We start from the raw sequence: 20,675 nt of genomic DNA, 5'->3' as shown, positions 1-20,675 counted from the left end.
ATGGGGTTTGGGCTCAGCTGGGTTTTCCTTATGGCTATATTGAGAGGTAATTTATGGAGAAAAAGGAACACTGAGTATGTGAGTGGATATGACTAAGAGAAACCATTGATGTGTGAGAGTTTTCTGACCAGGACTTCTCTGTGTTTGCAGGTGTCCAGTGTGAGGCACAGCTTTTGGAGTCTGGGGGAAGCTTGATGCAGCCTGGTGGGTCTCTGAAACTCTCCTGTGCAGCCTCTGGATTCACCTTCAGTAGCTACTGGATGGCCTGGATCCGACAGGCTCCAGGGAAGGGGCTGGAATGGTTATGTCGAATGAATCCTGACGGAAGTACCACAAACTATGCCAACTCTGTGAAGGGCCGATTCACCATCTCCAGAGACAACCCCAAGAACATGCTGTATCTGCAAATGAACAACCTGAGAGCCGAGGACACGGCCTTGTATTACTGTGCAAGAGACACAGTGAGGGAAAGTCAGTGTGAGCTCAGACACAAACCTCCCTGCTGGAGAGGCTGTGACCACCAGGGGGCGCTCAGAGTCACTGAACACAAGGTCCATCCCAGCAGCAGGTGCAATTGGAGGTTTGGGCTGTTTTCCTGTGTGGTTTCCACTTCATGTTACACACAGTTCCATCATGGAACCTCTAGATTTCTAATTCTATGCTTACCTCTGACGTCTGAGTTAGAATGTCTGTTGTCATTTCCCACAGTGAGGGGAAATCAGTGTGAGCCCAGACACAAACCTCCCTGAGGGAGGCAGCAGGGTTGGGCTGCAGGTGGCACTCAGGGTCTCTGAACACAAGGACCAGCCCAGCAGCAGATGCAGTTGAAGGTTTTGGATGGTTGTCTGTGTGGTTTCCTCTTCATGTCACAGTTTCCCTCAGGGAACCTCTCTGGATTCCTGATTCTGCACTTACCTCTGATGTCTCTGAGTTAGAAAATCTGTAGTAATTAGAGACAACTTTCTCAAGTGGACGAACCACAGAGTCTCTTTCAGACAGTCTCATGCCCAAATAATAAACATCAAATTTTATGACCCAGGTCCCCAATTCTACCCAGAGGTCTGCTGACTCAATAGTGCAGCTCAGCTCTACACAGCTTAGGGTACCAGCCAGTTAGCAGGACATGAGTGTGCTGGACAGGAGACACCAGCGTCATGAGAACCCAAAGCTAGAGAAGAAGGACCCTGATGGTGAAGGCCATTGACTTATAATCCAAATAGCACCTAGAGTAGGTGATACCAGGGCAGCTTGATACAGATATCTATGCTGATGACAAATACTAACTCCAAGGTGAAGTGGCATGTTTATTATGCACATAGTTGAAATCCCTGGTAAGCATAGGAAAGGCCCTTCACCAAGTCAGATGTGCTTTGATAGAGCCAGGAAAGGAGACTGGCTAGGAGATTTTATTTGTTGAGGTGGTGGGGGAGGGGGAGTAATTCTGCTTATATGGGGTTCATGTAGTTACAATCTCACAATGACATCTAATGACAGAACCATGATTTCTTATCTGATTTCTCATGGATTTCAGATGAAGAAGAGGCAAAAATAAGCCATCAGTTTTCAGTAGTCAAACAAAAAATTATATAGAGTATGGCAACCCATTCTACATAACAACTATACAAAAAGAGCAAAAAATAACATAAAGTGTCATTATGTGTGTTCAAAAACCAGGTCTACAGGAAATGAGAAAAATAATTATAAGTAAGCAAATGAGGATGAGGATAATAAAGGTGATCATGACGATGATGGTGATGGAGGTGGTGATGGTGATAGAGGTGGTGATGGTAATGATAGAATTGGACAGAGGTCATGGCTCAATGTCTTGGACAGAATCTGTAGTTTACCCAAGGTCAACGGTTTTTAAAAGGTCTTGTGTCACATTGAGGTGAAGCTTTGGGGTTCCAATTTCCCACTGACATCTACAGAGAAAATGCCTGCTTTCTTTTCCTATAAGAAGTCATTCTGAGTAGACAAGCATCATGTCTACAGAAAATGAGAAAATCCTATTTAATAAAAGAGTAATATGTAAATTAACCATCACTCCATGACAAAATGGCGGCACCCATAGACACAAGATGGCAGCACCCAGTCCTCTCAGGCCCACCTAAGTCTTCCAGTCCTGGGGTGGGCTGCAGCTGAGAGCAGGCAGCAAGCGACCCGGGCTGCTGGCCTGGGAGGCTCCCGCACACCCCCGGCTGATCCGTTCCCAGCCAAGGCCAGGGCAATTGGCCTGGGAGGCAGCCGCCACCACCACCCATCATGATCCACTCCCAGCCATGACCTGGGCAGTGGCCTGGGAGGTGGTGCGCACCCAGTTGCAACCTGGGCAGTGGCCTGGGAGACAGCGCATACCCGCTGTGCAATCTTCCCCCAGCTGCAACTTGGGCAGTGGCCTGGGTGGCAGGCTGCACCTCCCCCACCACTTCCCCTTCCAGACGCAATCTGCTCCTAGCCGGGGCCTGGGCCTGGGCTGTGGGCCTGGGAAATGCCAGCACTGCCTATCCCCCTCCCACTCAGTGATCAGCTCCCATCCACGGGGTTGGGGGGTGAGGGGGTAAATCGGCCTGGGAGGCAGCCACACCTCCCAGAGCTATCCAGTCCCAGGGGAAGCCTGGGGTGTCAGCTTCCAAAGGGCCTGTGCCCCCATGGTGTGATCCCCCCACACACACCTATAGCTTTGGAAATTCCCTTGCCCCAGCCGAGTGATTGAAGATGGGGGGGTGGGTAATCTGGGCTATGCTGTCCAGCAAACCTCTCCCATTGGGTAGAAACTTCTGACCAGGTTAGGGAGGTAAATGGGTTTTGTTTAAAATCTTTAGAAACCACAAAGGAAATGTCTGAGGTAGGGTTTCATATCGAAAGTAATGTACAGCTAATTTCTGAAGGCAAATGGGGACATTGCATTTACATTACTGGAGAGTATCCCGAGGTCCAGAGATTGGCTCTGCAAGGGCGGTGGCTTGGGTGCTCCCCACCCTGGTTCCTCAGCACCTTGGGCAAGGCTTGAGCAGGGGAGGGCAGTTAGGGGCAAACAGGCTGGCAGGCAGCAGTTAGGCATCAATTAGGCTGGCAGGCGAGTGGTTAGGGGGTGACCAGGCTGGCAGGCAGAAGCAGTTAAGGGCAATCAGGAAGGCAGGCAGGCGAGCAGTTGGGGGCCAGCAGTCCTGGATTGGGAGAGGGATGTCCGACTGCCCGTTTAGGCCCGATCAGGGGATCGGGCCTAAACGGGCAGTCGGACATCCCTTGAGGGTTCCCAGATTGGAGAGGGTGCAGAGTGGGCTGAGGGACACACACACCCCCATGCACGAATTTCATGCACCGGGCCTCTAGTATAGAATAAAGTCTTTAAAATTAAAATCACTTCAGAATTACAATTCTTAACAGGTTGGTTGTAGAACTGATGGACCTCAATATACTAAAGGCCACATTTGAGATGCCAACAAGTGGCATCCTGCTACACAGAGAAAATTTCAAATCTTTTCTTCTTACTTCAGGACCAAGACACAGGCTCCCCTCTGACTACTTCTATTCATCCAAACTAGAAGTCTTTGTCAGGCTAATTAGGCAAGAAAAGGCATTTGAAATATGGAAATAAGAACGAAACAAGTTAAAATGTGTGTTGTTTTTTTTTCTTATCTGTATGCAGATGACATGATCTTATACATAGAAAACTGTATGAGAACATAATAAAGCTAGAATTCAGGAAGGATATATGATACAAAACTAACACACAAATGGCTTGTGCCCATGCACACTCTCAACCAGGGAGAGTAAAGGAAATATGTAGGCTGTTTCAGAGGAAAGAAAACTTGAACTGGCTAAACAACAAGGAGATGATGAAACAAGAACCCTGGACATGTGTGTCCTTGGTCCTGGTTAATCCCCCCATTCATGTTCCCAGGGAGCTTTCCCCCTAAAGTGCCACTGAGTCAGGTGCAGGTTCTAATCGACCCCCATCATGTGGGGGCATGGTGACAGTGGTCCCAAGGGTCACATGCAGACATCAGTGTAAGGGTTTGGCTGGTGACTAAGGCTGTGCAAGAATTCACAACTAAATGGAGAGATACACAAAGGATTTTATTTTACTTTCAAGAAAAAGGAAAGATCTCGTGTGTCACTAGTCAATACAGGGCAGGGAACAAACCTGACTTCCAGTGTTCAAGAGTAATGGCTGCTGTTGCTAGGTGACGAGGAAGGGAGAAGAATTTGGGGCTGAACTTGAGCAGATACCAGAGGGATTTTCTTTCAAATTACATTGTTGCACTTTTCAGCAAACTGGCAGATGCCCTAGACATGTCTCATCAATATATTCCCCTGATCTGTAACATGTGTAGAGCACAAGGTATGAGGGTTTACAAGAAGGCTTGTGTGAAGGGGAGGGGAGAAGGGGACTTCTACTAACCAGAGCAGAGACCCCTTGGTGGGAATTATCCCTAAATTCTGAAAACAGCAGAGAGGGATGCAACAATGCAGACTTGAGAGTAGCTTATCTTGTCCCTCAATTTGAACAGAGGGGCTGTTTGAATCAGAGGAGCTAACAATTTGGGGTTCAATGATCAGGTGTTTTGCATAAATTGTGGTGGCCACTTCAATGGAAAAGAAAGGCCATTTTACTGTCCTTAAAATCAGGTTTCAAATCACAACATTTTCATGACCTAAACTTAAGATTCCTAAATCATTACCTGCGTCTTCATGAGACGCATCTAGTTATGACGGAGATTCTTCTATGTCCCAATGTATGAAACTGGATCTACAACAGAGTCTAGAGAATAAACACAACTAAGGAGTCAGTGCAGCTGCTACCCTTCAGGACCAAACTCCCCTGAAGGAATAGGTCCCAGGAGCTCTGTCTGTGTCTCTATAGTTCATGCTTCTGGTCCCCAGGGAACCACACAGAGGCTCCTCTCTCCTCCAACTCTTGATTCACTGGCTCTAGGCTCACACTCTGTTCTTACTTTATCCTCTGATCACTTTGTAGGGGAAATAGTGTCAGAATGAATTTCCTGTCTCCTGAACATGAACCTCCTGCACTTTTACTTCATTCTCTGATTGTGAGGGTTGGTTCACCTTGGTGTGTTTATTACTGGTGCCTGTCAAAGGCATCTCATTTATATTTGACCTCTATTTTCTTTTTCATTTTTTAATTGTTCAAATTTTTATTTTGATGCACATTATGAGAAATGGAATTTTAAAACAATTGAATTTTATGGAAAATTAAAGCAAATAAATTAGACCCATGTTAAAGTAAAAAGTCAGCTAAAGATCCGAACTTAAGGCTATAAGAACCACAATAAATTTGCATCCCAAGGTCTTCTTGAAGAAGTTGAAGTCCTTCAAATAATGTTGCTATAAACTGGTCCAGAGCATAATGGCTTATAGGAAAGCTTAATAAGGGGGTGATCAGGGACACGTTTCTTTGGTGCTGCTTTGATGGTGTTATCCACATGCAGAATCACTTCTGCTGCTTCAGCTGCACTCAGAAGAACCTGCCATTTCACCTGGAAACTTCCTGTGATGCCCAGCATTTCCATCACCAATAGCACCTTCCTTCATATCCAGTCCAGCAGTTGTATTGCTTTCACGATGGGCAGCACGGGGCTGTGCCACCATATCTGCACTGTCATAGCCTGCGTCCTCAGTTGTAACAGCAGGCGACATCCTCAGTGCTTGAGCCTAAGACTCCATTGCAACAGCTTCTTTACCTGGTGTGACACAGCTGTGACACAGCATGAGCCATCATCAACTCAGCACAGCCTCCTCCATAAACTGTTCTAGAAGCCTTCACAGTGTGTGCAAGAACACAAAGGGCATCATGCAAAGATATTTCCGCTTCATCTAAAATGTGCCGAGTGGCACCACGGAGAACAATGGTGCAATCCTCACAAAAGGCTACCCCAGAAACATGAATGAGCATGTCTTCTCCAATCATGACTTCCTCAATGAGCTTGCAGCTTCCAAGCTTCACTAGTTCTGGGAGGTCAAAGGTAGAGGCAATTTCACCATCTGAGACAAGAGCCAGGTGTTCTACATATCCAATAGCCATAACCCCAGCAGCACCAAAAAGCTGATTGGGAAAATTATAAATTAAATGTCTGTTAATAAAGCAATTTATCCCATGCTTAAGAATACATTGAACTTTTCTCCTTCATTTTCCCTTCTTTCCTGCTTGTTCTATTTTAGCAACCTTTGCAGAAGAATCAACTCTTACATGGGAACCAAATATCTTTATTTTGTCTGTATCCATGCCAGTATTTGCAATAAGAACTTTCAATTCGCTTTCATTTCATTTTTTTATCCAACAGAAAGCCTTCATCTAAATAGGAATCCACCAGATTTCCTCCTAGCTGTTTGATGACATGAATTGCTTCCAGATTACCAGAGCCTTTCAATCAGAGAACAGCTTCTACAGCTAACTTAGTAAAGTGATCTTTGTGATGAGTATGAAGTTTTGAGGATAATGTTGTTCCTGCCATGCTCATTAAACATTGGCAGAATTTATCTTCATCTGAATCATGATCAACTGCAGAATTCAACAGAGCCTGCCTTGCTTCGTTTGTTGCATCTCTCCAACCCACAATGATGATCTGAGGATGAATCCTTTTTTTGAAATGAAAGATTCTGCTTCCTGTAATAATTCTACTGCTAAAACAGGAACAGAAGTAATGCCATAACCATCTTCATCATCCTGAACCCTTGATATACCAACTAACACTTTGGTTGCTGGATTACCAACAATGCTGTTTTCAGAATAGTTGAACCATCACTGGTCACTATAAGAGAGGCATCCCCTCCACTGATTCCCAGAATTGTGTCCATGCCTTTGGATCCCAAGGTGCTCTTTACCAAGTCTCCAATCGCGATGGACCAATAACGGAAGACAGATGAGCTGCCTCTGCTCTCTCTTCATCAGTGCCAGCCTGGGATATGTTGGCAGGTGCCAGGGAAAGGAACACTGTGGTTCTGAAGAGGTGGCCACTCATGCTTCTCCCTCTAAGCTCAAGGCCTGGATCCCAGGGGAGAGAATACGGATGTGAGGCCACATGCTCTATGCCGGGGGCAGGGCATCGGCTGCTCACATTGGAAAGTCTGACCTCTATTTTCTTATGTGACCCTGTCTGATATTTCCCACAGGGCCTACCACTATCACTCCAATGTGATCAGTGTCCCTCCACAGTTGCTAATTTTCACAGTCTCACAGCTCATTTTCCCAGTACACTAGCTCCATCCTTCTGGGGAATGAGCACACTGACCCCCATACGCAAGGCACACTTGGAGTATTTTCTTCTCTGTGCTCAACGGTGCATACCAGTCTCCATCCAGACACACCTTCCCCTCTGGCCAGGTCGGAACCGAGCACATCTGTAAACATCCAAGGAAGGGCCCGGGAGCCCTGATGAGAACGGCCTCACTTGCTCTGGATGCCAGGTGCTCTCCACTCCGTGGCCCTGGGACAGGTCAGCCCCCATGTCCAGGTGCTCACCAATAGCTACTCCTGGGGGCTATTCCAGGACCTGCCTCCAGGGATTAGAGTTTATGTCTTAATCATCTAACAAGATTTTTGACCACCCAGGTGGTAACACTTTGCACTCTAGGCTTTATTCATGAAAAAAATGGAGGAAATGACCTTTCAGACGCTAAAAGCAATGGATGAAAATCACCTCCTGCAGAGGTGTGCCCACTTCCTCATCTCCCAGAGTGAGCAGGGCAGGCCATGCTCTCCTCTCCACTGAGGCTTACTCATATGGTCTTGAGCACAATCCTAGAATTCGCAGGCACGGTGTCTCAGGGGCTATATTTAAGGGGCCCAGTTCCTGGGCAGGGAATTACCCTCTGTCCATGGGGAGTCTGTCCCCTGTGCTCACTGCTACCTGCAGCTCCACTGCCAACAGTCACGGAGGGTCCTCCACAAATATCAGAAAACATGTTCTCTGAGCTAAACAGGCACTGCTGTGTCACATGGTGGACACTCCAGGATGCTGAGTGCACACCAGGTCAGGTGACAGCACCTCCCATGATGGAGGCTGCCACTCTTTCAGAAATGCCAGGGAAGGCTTCCCCATGGGAGACATGCCTGCCTTGTCTCAGGAAGCTGTTTCAGATGCCTGTCCTCAGAACTTTAGGCTCAGAACAACCACTAGGGGGCACTTTCATTTCCACAATCCTGTACCAGGATGTCTCCTGAGAGGATTTATGTGCAACCTGCACTGGAGAACCTTAAAAGTCCCACTTTCCGTCCTGGTGGAGTGTGTCTCTCACTTTCCACAGATGAGCTACAAGAATGTGCAGACCAGCTGCGTGCCCCTGAGTCCTGGCCCAGGCACCCTGGTCCACCTGCCCTTCTCCTGTGACCACACGGAGGGAGGAGCCCCCTGGCAGCTCAGACAGGTCCTCAGGGGAAGACATGCAAATGCAGAGCCACCCCTGCTCATGAAAGCCTGCCAGGCTGGGTCCCTGCAGACCCTGGAGAGGAACCCTACTGTGTGAGCCCCTCAGTGTCCACACCATGGGGTCTGCACTCATCTGGGCTGCACTTCTCTTCATTGTCAAAGGTGGGTACCTGTGCATCAGGCTCATGGGGACTGGGTGACACGGGCAGTTCTCAGTCTGTGTCTCTGTTTCCAGGTGGCCTGTGCCAAGTTCAGCTGGTGGAGTCTGGGGGAGGCGTGGTGCCGCCCGGGGGGTCTCTGAGCCTCTCCTGCAAAGCCTCTGGATTCACCTTTACTAACTACAGCATGAACTGGGTCCTCCTGGCTCCAGGGAAGGGGCTGCAGTGGGTGGCAACAGTGAGTCAACCAATGGAAAGGATCAGTGGTATGCTCCAGCAGTTCACAGAAGATTCACAATCTCCAGGGACAATCCTATGAGCAGAGTGTCTGTAAAAATGACCAAGCTGACATCTGAGGACACGGCCCTGTATTACTGTACAATACACAGTGAGGGGAAGTCAGTGTGAGCCTAGACACAAACCTCCCTGAGGAAACAGCAGGTATGAGTTGCAGTTGATGCTCATGACCATCAGGGGGCACTCTGGACCTTCAGGTAACACTTGTCTACTAGGGGTGGTGCAGAGGGCAGGGGCAGACTTCCTATTGTGATGGGTGTTTTCCTGGCCTCTCCATGTTGCTCTTTGCTCCCAGGGAAGAGCATGTCTTGTTCTTTCAATCGCTGAGACCAGGAAGGAGAAGGAGCACTGTGTTTGCAGGTGAGTGATGAGCAGTCACTAGAGATTTCCTTCACCAGTTTCTTTCAGGACCTTCTCCGTGAGCAGATCAGCTTGACAATTCTCACATCCCTGATGGGGACACATATTCTTAAAAGGGAAACAGCATTGACATTAGTGCCCTAGGGTTTAAGCTCACACTCCCTGGCCCAGTTGGTGTGTCCAGGTGCTAGAGCATTGACCTATGACCCAGGAGGTCATGATTTGATTCCGGTGAGGGCACATGCCCTGGATGTGGATTGGTTCCCCAGCAGGGAGCATGCTGGAGGCAGCTGATCCATGATTCTCTCTCACAATTGATGTTTCTAACTCTCCCTCTATCCCTTTCTGAAATGAATAAAAATATCTATAATAATAAAAGCACAATATGCTAATTAGACCAGAAGTCCTTCTGGATGAAGCCTGGGCTGCAAGGGAATCCACACAGACCCATGGGGATGTCCCTGAAGTCTCCCTGGTAGGAGCCCGAGTAACCACCAGTGGAGTCTGAATTCTCACTTGGGACAGCATATTCAGGGCAGGACTACCCATGAGGGTGAACCAGATACACTGATGATGGAGGAGATAGAGGCTCCTGCAGGGGCTGATGGTGCAGCTGTGGGTCTCTGAGCAGCGAGTGTCTCCACGTGGGAGGTGGGAGACTGAGGGCAATAGGACAGTAACTCACAGGGAAGTTAACCATCAAGATGGACACCAAGAATAGACAGACTGCTAATTCATCCTAGAACAAGAATCCTGAGGAAGCCAGGGTCCCTCACAGAGCTGGCCTCACTCACCTGCCACTGCAGGCCTCACCCACCAGGTGACTTGGGAGAGCAGTCTTCCCTGACAGCTGACAATGCTGCTGCATCCTCCCCTCCCACTTCTGAGGTGTGTTTCCTGCTTCATGATGGGGGTCTCCAGGGTACTTCTAGGAATGCACAACTGCAGTCAAAGGGGTGACCGAGCCCCACTTATGACTCTCCCTGGAGCAAGCCTGACCTGTTCTAACCTGCATCTGGGTGTACAGGACCCACAGGAACATGGACACATGAGTGCTGGCTCTTCAAAGTCTGTATTTGTATCCTGGGTGCATTTGATCGGCTTCCAAAGAAAGTCACACCCAGGCCTATAATTCCCTTGTGGTCCCTGCCCATGTGTTATGTACAGGGAAGAAGGGCAAATGTAAATTTCATAGCAAAGCAAATCATCACAGTGTGTGTGTGTGTGTGTGTGTGTGTGTGTGTGTGTGTGTGTGTGATTTGTTAAATACTAAAAGTGCTGTGAGATTTGGCCCAATGCCGGGATACTGAAATGAGACCTTCAACAGGAGGAACCTAAGAACATAAGTGGCCCCAGGGCCTCCAGAACATCTGGATGAAGGGAAAATAGGTTGTGTCCGTGCATCTGGCAGCTCCAGGGAAGGGCTCCCTGGTGGCTTCCTAAAGCTCTGGTTTGGGGTCTCCCTGCAGAGCCATTGGGGCTCAGTAAGGCCAGTTCACTCTGTCCAGAGACATCAAAACCACACGGTGTCCCTGAGGGAGCAATCAGAAGTCAGGGCACAGCATTCACTACTGGACTAGAGATACTTAGAGGTCAATGCCCTGTGAGCCCAGGCACAAGCCTCCCCTGCAGAGCCAGGGCTAGGCAGCAGGGGGCGCTCAGGGCCCAGGAGCAGGTGCAGAGAGAGATGGGCAAGGGTTTCCCCTTAGGCCTGCGCCTTCCTCTCTTCATACAAACAATCCAAACTGAAAGTTGGACACGACTGCTGAGGTGACTGTGACTATCCTGCTCTATCAGAGCATTTCCCCAACTCAATGAGACATGAGAACCACACACAAGGGGGTGTTTCTATGGCTTCGGAATATCTGAATTGTAAGGGGCTAGGACAGGGATGGATTTATTACCTCACTAGGGGTAGCATTTTGGAGACAGGCTGATCCAGGAAGAAGACATTCAGGTATCAAAGCCCAGAGCTGGTTCAGGTGGCCCCATGTCACACAAAGGTGGGCCCACAATGAGGAGCATGTCCTATGGGGGCTGGTTCCTCAGTGGAGGAGCTCTGACTGCACAGAGGTCATAAACCTGGCAGATGACTCACCTCCTCCACCCAAGATTAGGACTTGGACACTCAGACTCCCACTGAGCCTGGTCCCTATGTCAACCAACTTCTCTCAGGTGAGGTCAAGACCACAGCTATGAAATACTCTGCCTCATGAATATGCAAAAGGGAGGAGGTAGACTAGGTTAAATATGGATAAGTCTGTGCCCTGAGGGCATTACCCACAGCCACAACCTCCCTTCTGAAGTGCTCAGAGCACAGCCCTCACCATGGAGTGGAGCTGGAGAACCCTCCTCCTGGTGGTCATGGCGACAGGTAAGGGGCTCCCATCCTGGGTTGAGGAGGGGACCAGGTAGAGTCAAGGGGGATTTCCACCCACTCCTGTCTCCTCTCCACAGGTGTCCACTCCCAGGTGCAGCTGGTGCAGTCTGGGGCTGAGGTGAGGAAGCCTGGGGCCTCCGTAAAGGTCTCTTGCAAGGCTTCTGGATACACCTTCACCAGCTACGCAATGAACTGGGTGCGACAGGCCCCAGGAAAGGGCCTGCAGTATATGGGCTGGATCAATACAAATACTACGAAACCCACGTATGCCCAGGGCTTCTCAGAACGATTTGTCATCTCCATGGATACCTCTATCAGCACAGCCTATCTGCAGATCAATGGCCTCAAGTCTGAGGACACGGCCATGTATTACTGTGCAAGACACAGTGAGGGGAAGTCAGTGTGAGCCCAGACATAAACCTGCCTACAGGAGAGGCTGAGACCACTAGGGAATGCTCAGGGTCCCTGAACACAAGGGCCACCCCAGCAGCAGGTGCAGTTGGAGTTTTGGGCTGGTTTCCTCTGTGGTTTCCTCTTCCTGTCACACTTTCCCTCAGGGAACCTCTGGATTCCGGACTCTGCACTTACCTCGGAAGTCCCTGAGTTAGAAAAGTCTGTTGTAAAGAGACACAACTTTCTCATGTGGACAAAAGGCACAGAGTCTCTTTCAGACACTCTTGGGTCCAATTGACAATCATCTAATTTTCTGACCCAAATGCCCTGAATCGAACAAGAGGCTCCGCTGACTTAAAAGTGCAGCTCAACTTGAATGCTCACCTTAAATTGAAAAAAATCTCTATTTCTAGCCATGGCCAACACAGTTATTTGAACCCAAAGCTGAGAAGAAAAACCCCAGTGATGACAGTCATTGTCTTGTCATCATGCTCATAGCACCAAAAGTAGGTGACACCAGGTAGAGGCTGAGGGAGACACACAGCTAGGCTGATGACAAACACAAACATTAAGGGACATGGGATGTTCATTTTGCATGTGGTTGAAATATCTGGGAAGCATGGGAAAGGCCCTTCAGTCAGACCTGCTTTGATGAAGCCATGAAAGGAGACTGGCCCAGGGCTTTTATTTTATCCAGGCGGTTGGGGATGGTGAGGAATTCTGCTTCCCGTGGGTGATTTCAATCTCAAAATGACATCTAAACAGAAAATTATAATTTCTTAACTCAATTTCCGTGTCAGGGGCAGATGGAGAAGAGGCAGGAATGAACCATCAGTTGTCAGAACGCAAACAAAAAATAAAATAGAGTATGGCTACACATTTTGCTTACAACTATAAAAAAGTAAAAATTGAGATGAAGCATTCTTATGTGTGTACAAAAAACAAGAGCTACAGAAGATGAGAAGAATAATAATAAGTAAGCAAATGATGAGGATGATGAAAATTATGATGATGGGCTGAGATAGGTCCATTGAAATTATGGCTTCTTATAAAGACACACCATCACCGTAAGCCCCTCTCCAGGGTGGTGTCCACTCTTCTCTGTAAGTGTTGACATATTTTCTACTGGGAGCCCAGTGAATTATGCAGCTTGAGTGATCCCTGATGTGACCAGGTGAGTAATGAGGGAAAAAGGGTCCAAGTGTGAATCCCCTGGACCTGGGAAGGTGTTACCTTCTACAACGGAGACACTGTGAGAATGTCCATGTAGGTAACAAGGAATCACCTATCCACAGGGTCCTATTTCTCTTTATCCCTACCTGCATGATCCTTAACATCTCTATTTCCAAAACTCTCCTGTTGATTATTATCAAGATTTTCCCCAATGATAGAAGCTTTCCCCATATGCCCTGCATTTTCTGCTGAGCTTTTAGTGGAAGATGCTTTAAACCCATATTTAGAGTAACAATCTGTTCATGAAAGTCAGGCATATTTCTGATGTGTGATTCAAAATAAATTTAGCATCCTCCCCTTACCCAGTTCCAAAGTTAACAATATAGGACATATCAAAAGGATCTTTTATCATGAACAAGTGGAATATCATCCATAATGCAAGGATTGTTCAATGTATGTAAAGCACAGAATGTAGGATGAAAACATTTCATCACACTCTCTGACCCAGCTGGTGTGGCTCTGTGGTTGAGAGTCGACCTATGAACCAGGGGGTCATGGTTTAATTCCCAGTCAGGGCACATGCCCAGGTTGTGCTTTTGGCCACAGTAGGGGGTGTGCAGGAGGTATCTTATCATGATTCTCTCCCATCATTGATGTTTCTATCTCTTTCCCTTCCTTTTGGAAATCAATAATAATGTTATTTTAAATATAAGCTCACACTCTCTGTCCTCAGACTGGTACAGACTGTCTCTACATGGCCCTTTTTCTCAGACAAGCACTCCTGTGCCCCTTGCGATCTTCAATATAACTAGAGGCCCAGTGAACAAAATTTGTTCACAGGTAGTGTCCCTAGCGGCCCCTGGCTCCCAGCCAGGGACTCCCTTTCCCTATTGCCTGCTGCCAGCCAGGGCCTTCGTTCATTCTGCACCTCCCCCTGGTGGTCAGCACATGTCATAACAAGCTATCAAACTCCCAATTGGTCCAACTTCCGAGGGGACACTTTGCATATTAGGCTTTTATATATAGATTTTAGTGATCAACACACACAACCCACTAAATATATTCATCTGGCATGTGCATAATCGATGGTCACCTAGGACATGTGTCAGACAAGTGTCCTGAAGCTGACGTCAGCCTCCTGCTAAGCCGACCCTCCATGAACCATGGCAATACCAGGAAACTCAATGCTACTGATGGACAGGCCTGTGCAAGGAGAGGGCACAGCCAGCACAGAGCACTCCTAACAGAAAACACACCTTATGTCAGACACTCTGCCGTCTGTAGGACATCACAGGGCACAAGCCCCTGTGATGGGCTGGGTGGGCTGGTGAGCCCAATATCACGGTGTCCCCAGTGACCAGAGCTTGTGGAGACAGTGAGATATCTGTGAAGGTGAAAGTCGAAGCACAGACACAAAGTAGGCCTGGGAGAGCAATCCATAGCTGGAATAACTTCAGAGAAAATGCAAAGTTTAGTAAATGATGGTAAGAGAGGTGTTTACTTACGAAATTGAAAAGGGGGAAGAAAATGTGTACTTACATTGAGTGTAACTCAACACAAATGAAAACTAATTATTTCCTGGACTTTTTTATTATAAAAATGTGTTTTTATTGATATCAGAAAGGAAGGGAGAGGGAGAGAGAGAGATAGAAACATCAATGATGAGAGAGAATCATCTATCAACTGCCTCCTGCACACCCTCCACTGAAGATTGAGCCTGCAACCCAGGCATATGCCCTGACATGGAATCAAACTGTGACCTCATAGTTCATGGGTCAATGCTCAACCACTGATCCATACCAGCTGGGCTCGGCTTTTCATTATATTCATTCCACTGCCTAAAAGTACCAACTGCCTGGATTGCACACACAAATTCATAACCACAGAAACTTCCAAATATCAAAGTAACAAGGTACAGCCCCATTTTGTAATTAATAAGTAAACTGTACGTTTGCAAGAAATCCTCAGGTTCCATTTCCTTATACTGCTGTCCTCCTCACAGACTAGCCCTAAACTTAACCATGGTCTTCTCAGCCCAGCGCTCTGCTGGACAGAAAGGCACAGCGTAAAGAAGCCCCAGGGCTCAGAGTGACACTAGGGTGCCATGGCCCCCGCAGTCCTGGCCTGGGATGTCTCCTACCTGGCGGCTTATCAGCAGCCTGAAGGGAGAGTCTTCTTTCACAATCACACCACCCTCAGGTGGCACCCATTCTTTATCCCCTGGACACTGAAGGCTGCCTGTACTCCTGTCTTCAGACTGCAGTTCCGTTCTCCCTTTCCTTCCTCTGCTTCTGGTCTACATGCAGTTCCACAGGCTGCTCTCCTAGGTCAGGAGCCCTCGGCCCTGGCCAATCCAATCCGTCGGCTTCTCCTCACACTCTGAACAGCCTTGGTGTAGCCTTTGTTGTGGTGGCCACGTCCATCCCCTGAATATCTGTTCCCTGTCATCAGGCTTGTCTGCGGGGCAGGCCCAGTGCACCCTGGGCTGTGTCTCCACAGCTCCCTGGCATTTAATATGCCACATGCCCAGGACCACTTGGATAATCTGTGTGAAAGTCCAGTCAGACTGTTAACACTCTAAATTACAATCTGATGCATTAAACTATGAAATGAATCACCACCTCTGGGCTCAGCAGGGTCAGAGCCTCCAGGACTCCAGGTGCTTTGAGGACAATCACGGTCGCCCTGCATGAATGTGGCTGTGTCCACTGTGTCCACCTCGGGGCATCCCCAGTCCTGGCCCTGGGGGCCAACCAGAGCACCTCCCACCAAGGCCAAAGCAGCTCCTGACCAGGGCCTCTTTGTGACCAGGTTCGGTCAGCCTCCTCCCAATCTCTTCCCAACCAGGCAGTGACCTGTAGACTTGAAGGGCCATCTCTGCACAGCCCACTATCAGCAAGAATCCCATCAAGCTGGTTTGGCTGGAATCCCCCACCCTCAGTATGTGCTCGCCCTCGAGGCCTCATTAAGTCCCCCCACAACCCCTCCTCAAATGTCTGGTCACCCTGGCCAGCCCCCAGGCTAAAGGCTGTCAGGGCGACTCACCAGGCCCCCCAAACTCTGCTGTTCCCTCTTAGCACCTGTCCATCCACTGACCCCACCTTCTCCCTGCACCTCAATTCCAACATGTGCTTGTTTCATTCAGACTTGAACCATCTCTCCTATTGACTACCCCTCTGGACCCTAGCCCTGATTCAGTCTGCCTTCCTCTTCCTTCCTTAACAAGTGTGAGGATGAAGGTGTTCCCTCAATGCTCCGCCCACTGAGGGCCTGATCCAATCAGGACACCCAGCAGCCCTGCCAGTAGGCCCAGCCCAGAAAGTGCCTGCCACACACTGGGGTCTTGTTGACTTGTGACCAAGTCGCCTTTGGCAGGTGGCAGTTCCCACCTGGGTGTCCTGCCAGGCCCACAGTCTGGGTGCCCACCTCGCTCCCTCCCGGGGGCTAAGACATGCACCTCGCCTCGGGACCCTCGGTTCTTGGTTATGAATGCTGGGACATCTCCCCTGGAGGGCAGGGCAGGGAATATGCAAACTCACCTGGGAGACCCCTCTTTTAACCCAAGAATTACCTCCTCAGCACCCAGAAGAGTGCTCAGAGCTGTCCTCACTGTCCCCCTCCAGCATGGCTGTGCCACCGCCCTGGCCATCCTCCTGGCTGTGTTCCCAGGTGAGTCACAGACAAGGTGTTGGGGTCCCAGAGAAAGGAGGCTGGGAGACAGCCCGCCCTGAGTTCTGCTCTCCCATTCAGGTGCCAGCACTCAGGGCAGCTGGCGCAGTAGGGGGCGAGGCGAGAACACCTGGGGAGTCTCTGAGGATTTCCTGCAGCTTCACCTGCTGTTGGTTGTATCTGGCTGCAGTTTCACCTGCTGTTGGTTGCATTGGGTGTGCCAGAAGACGCCAGGGCAGGGCCTGGAGTGGATGGGATGGACCTGGCCTGGTGATGGGAATACCAGATACAGCCTGTCCTTCCAAGGCAAAGTCACCATCTCCACAGACAACTCCATCAGCACTGACTACCTGCAGTGAAGCAGCCTGAAGGCCTCTGACAGGGCCATGTATCACTGTGTGAGAGGACACAGAGAGAAACCACGTCCTGTGGGCAACAAAACCCTTTTGCCAGCGCAGGGAAGAGGCCCAGCACCTCCCCGCGGATCTGCCCCCAGAGGAAGTAGTGTCTGCTGTGCCTACAGGAATGAGAACAGAAGGTCAGCATGAAGTAGCAGGGTCCTGATGGACCCGTGGGACCGCTCCCTGACCCTCTGCCTGGGAGGCAGGTGCTGTGCGGAGCTCACCCCTGGGCTGCGACTCGGCCCCTGGTGCTGTTCTCTCCTTCTCAGCACCTGAGCAGGGAGTGCTGCAGACAACCTCAGTGTCCCCAGCACCCTCAGGGCCACCTCTCTCCATCCTTGAACACAAGCCTCTCATCTTGGATAATGTGTCTGTTTTCTCTTTAAGGTCATAGAAATTCTTCAGTCAGTGTTCTCATTCTTGACATGGTGCTTTTCACAACAAAAATTGTACTATTTTTTGAGTACTTATCGTATTTTTTTTATTTCAAAACATTATTGGTTTTATGAGGTTTGCACTGTTCTGCTAATTTTGACAAGGTTTCTTCCTGTAACCAGGTGGAATATAGCAAGTTCTGACGATAAAATTCCATGTCTCATAAGTGCTGTAGATGGACTTCCATTCCTTTTCTACAGTTTGCCTGCTGGTTCTTTTTTATTTCATCTTCTGCTTGAATTTGCTCATTTGTGGAATCTACCAATGAAAAGTGTGGGAGCTTCGGATGGGATGAAGGCAGAGGGTGTGGTCCCCAGGGCTCCTTCAAGCAGAGAGAACCTGTGTTTCATAAGAGGTTGAGCACTTGCATTTATTTGGAACCGGTTTCATGTCAAGGACTAAGCTGTTGTGTGGCTCCTGTTGAAGCCTTTGATGGCTGTTGGTTGTATCAGCTCTAATGCAGGGAAGCACCTCAGCAATCCCATGTGTGTCTTCCGCATTCCTCAAGTGAAGCCTCTCATGAGTGTGGCTGCAGGAAAGCTCCTTCCTCAGCCCAGTCTCCGTCCCTCCTGCTGTGGAAACTAGCAGTGTTATCCTCTGTCAGCGGCCATCCTTGGGAGGTTATGATTGACACATTTTGCTTGTTAATACATCTTCCAAAGTAAGGGAGGATTATAAAGCAGTACAAGTATTCATTCCCAAGCAGACCCACATATTAATTATTTATATATCATTAGAGACAAGAAGCCACCTTGGCGTTGCTGGTCTATGGGTCAGAGCACATTATATTTGCCTTTGGTTTCACTCTTGTTTGGGGAGCTGTGGGAGGATTCACATTGTTTGCTGTGTGCTGTATTTACCCTGGGACTATACTTAGACAACAAGCAGGGTTTCTCTCAGATTCTAGGGAAATCCCAGGAGAAGCACACGCAGGCCATAGATGGCAGCACAGTCCACAGGCACCTGCACCCAGCATATGGCATGCAATTTCCTACCCCCACCTAAGAGAGCCCTGGAGGTAGGTGACCATCACTCACACCACCCTTAGCTTGGGTCCCTGAACCTCTGCCATGCAAACTGACCCAGCTTCAAGGAGAAATCCAGGCAGGTGTGCAGTGTCACTGTGTTCCTGGCTCTGGGCTGGGGTCCCTGGGAGTACTGACCTGTGCAGACACACGAGGCCCCTCCACAGGTCCTGCTCTTCCTACTGTCCACTGTCTGCAGCACGTGAGCCATCAGTCTCAGAAATGTGGTGATGGCGTGAGTCAAGTGTCTGTGTGACCCACAGTGGTTCCCTGTCCCCAGGTCTCCAGCCTGAGGGCCATCTCAAAGAATAGGAACACCAAGTAGAGGTCTCCTCACAGATGCCCAGTCTCACCTGAGAGCTCCCGCACCTCCCAGTTTTGAATATTCTGTGTGTGGATCCACATCACCCAGGAAAGGGGCCGGAGAGGGTCAGTGTGATCTGGACTAAAGGGAAAACAGCAAGTCTCCACCCTACAGCACTGATCAGCATCTCAAGGCACACAACCCAGAACCGAGTGTTCATGTAGCTGAGCAGTGTGACAACCAAGGATACAGGTGTGTAAGACTGTTCCCAAGAGCTGTGGTCCAAATCCAGTGGGAGCCAGACATAAGGTCCCTGCAGAGGCAGGAGGGTCAGCTGCAGAGAGCACAAGGCCACCACGAACTCCAGGATGGCCAGCGGTGGTGGCATTTCACGCTGTCCCTTTGGGGGATATGGTTGCCGCTCCCAACAGGCACAGAAAGGGTTCAGTCTGGCCTGGGCAGGGTCTGCTCCAGTCTCTATTGACTTCAACACAAGCAGAAAAATTACATCATTCAAATGCCTGATGAGGGCCAAGTGATCCAGGGCCACGGTCCCTGGGGGCTCTGGGTTTGGGTCTTCCCAATAAACAGCCACACACAGCAGCCTACTCCCCAGATCACTGGACAGACTTAGAGGGTCTAGAAGCACATGGAGGGGCTGCAGCCATGACAGTTACCACTGACCTCCTAACACCCACATGGAGATATCCATGCACATCAAGGCTGGAGAGGGTCTCAGGCCCCTGGTAACAGAGTGGACACACTGAGGCTGTGGGGATCACAATAGTGGTCCTGGGCCCAACACAGACCTCAGGTGCATGTGACAGACCTGGGGAAACTGGCTCCCCTCAGGTGATGAAGGACCACCTCCCAGGTGAGGCATGGCTTTCTCCCTGGTAGTGAGGACTCTGAGGCCACAGGTGGATCCGCCCTGAAGTGGGGGTAACACCAGAACACTCATTCATGCTCTCATCTCACACCATGGTTCTGCACCCTCACTGGGCAGGTCCTGCTCTGCCTTGGAGTTGGTTCAGGAGAGCAGTGGTGGCCAGTGGGGAGAGATCAGCCAAGATTCTGGGCTCACTGTAACCAGATGTGGTCATTGGACATGTCCCAAACCTGCCTATGATGCTGTATTTAGTTATTAAAATATTTTCATAACATGATTCTCCCCCAGGAGACTTACAGGTGCATGGAGATACTGCCCTCCCTGTAGGTATCCAACCCCAGAGCTCCCTAAATAGCAAGAGGACATGAAAATAGGGCCCTCTCTGCTCATAAAAACCAGCCCACCCCTGACCCTGCAGCTCTGGGACAGGAGCCCAGCCCTGGGACCCCCAGATTTTCCCATTCCCTGAACAGGACTGAACATAGACCACTCATCATGTAGTTTGGGTTCATCATAGTTTTCCTTGTGGCTCTTTTAAGAGGTAATATTTGGAGAACAGGAGACACTGAGTATGTTACTGAATGTGAATGAGAGAGACAATGGGTGTGTGAGAGTTTCTTGACCAGGATGTCTCTGTGTTTACAGGTGCCCAGTGTGAGATGCAGCTGGTGGAATCTGAGGGAAGCTTGGTGCCATATGGGGGGTCTCTGAGACTCTCTTGTGCAGCCCTGGATTCTCCTTCAGTAGCTCCTTGATGCACTGGGTCCACCAGGCTCCAGGGAAGGGGCTGGAGTGGTTATG

At 49.4% G+C, this 20,675-nt stretch overlaps 1 pseudogene and 2 gene segments (V, D, J or C); 2 read left to right on the top strand and 1 right to left on the bottom strand.

The window, feature by feature from the left end:
* LOC103303986 (immunoglobulin heavy variable 3-74-like) lies at positions 1–2,455 on the top strand. The segment is given in 3 exon segments: positions 1–46; positions 151–471; positions 2,439–2,455. Coding segments are annotated over 3 exon segments (384 nt in total).
* A 2,881-nt stretch (positions 2,456–5,336) lies between these two features.
* On the bottom strand, positions 5,337–6,983 carry LOC103303987 (T-complex protein 1 subunit beta-like; annotated as a pseudogene).
* A 4,550-nt stretch (positions 6,984–11,533) lies between these two features.
* On the top strand, positions 11,534–11,991 carry LOC129148313 (immunoglobulin heavy variable 7-4-1-like). The segment is given in 2 exon segments: positions 11,534–11,579; positions 11,663–11,991. Coding segments are annotated over 2 exon segments (375 nt in total).
* The last annotated feature ends 8,684 nt before the right edge of the window (positions 11,992–20,675 follow it).

Source organism: Eptesicus fuscus, chromosome 24 (assembly GCF_027574615.1).
Source record: "Eptesicus fuscus isolate TK198812 chromosome 24, DD_ASM_mEF_20220401, whole genome shotgun sequence".
Lineage (NCBI taxonomy): Eukaryota > Metazoa > Chordata > Mammalia > Chiroptera > Vespertilionidae > Eptesicus > Eptesicus fuscus.
The sequence above is the reverse complement of the archived record's forward strand: the minus strand, read 5'-3'. Positions and strand labels throughout refer to the sequence as shown.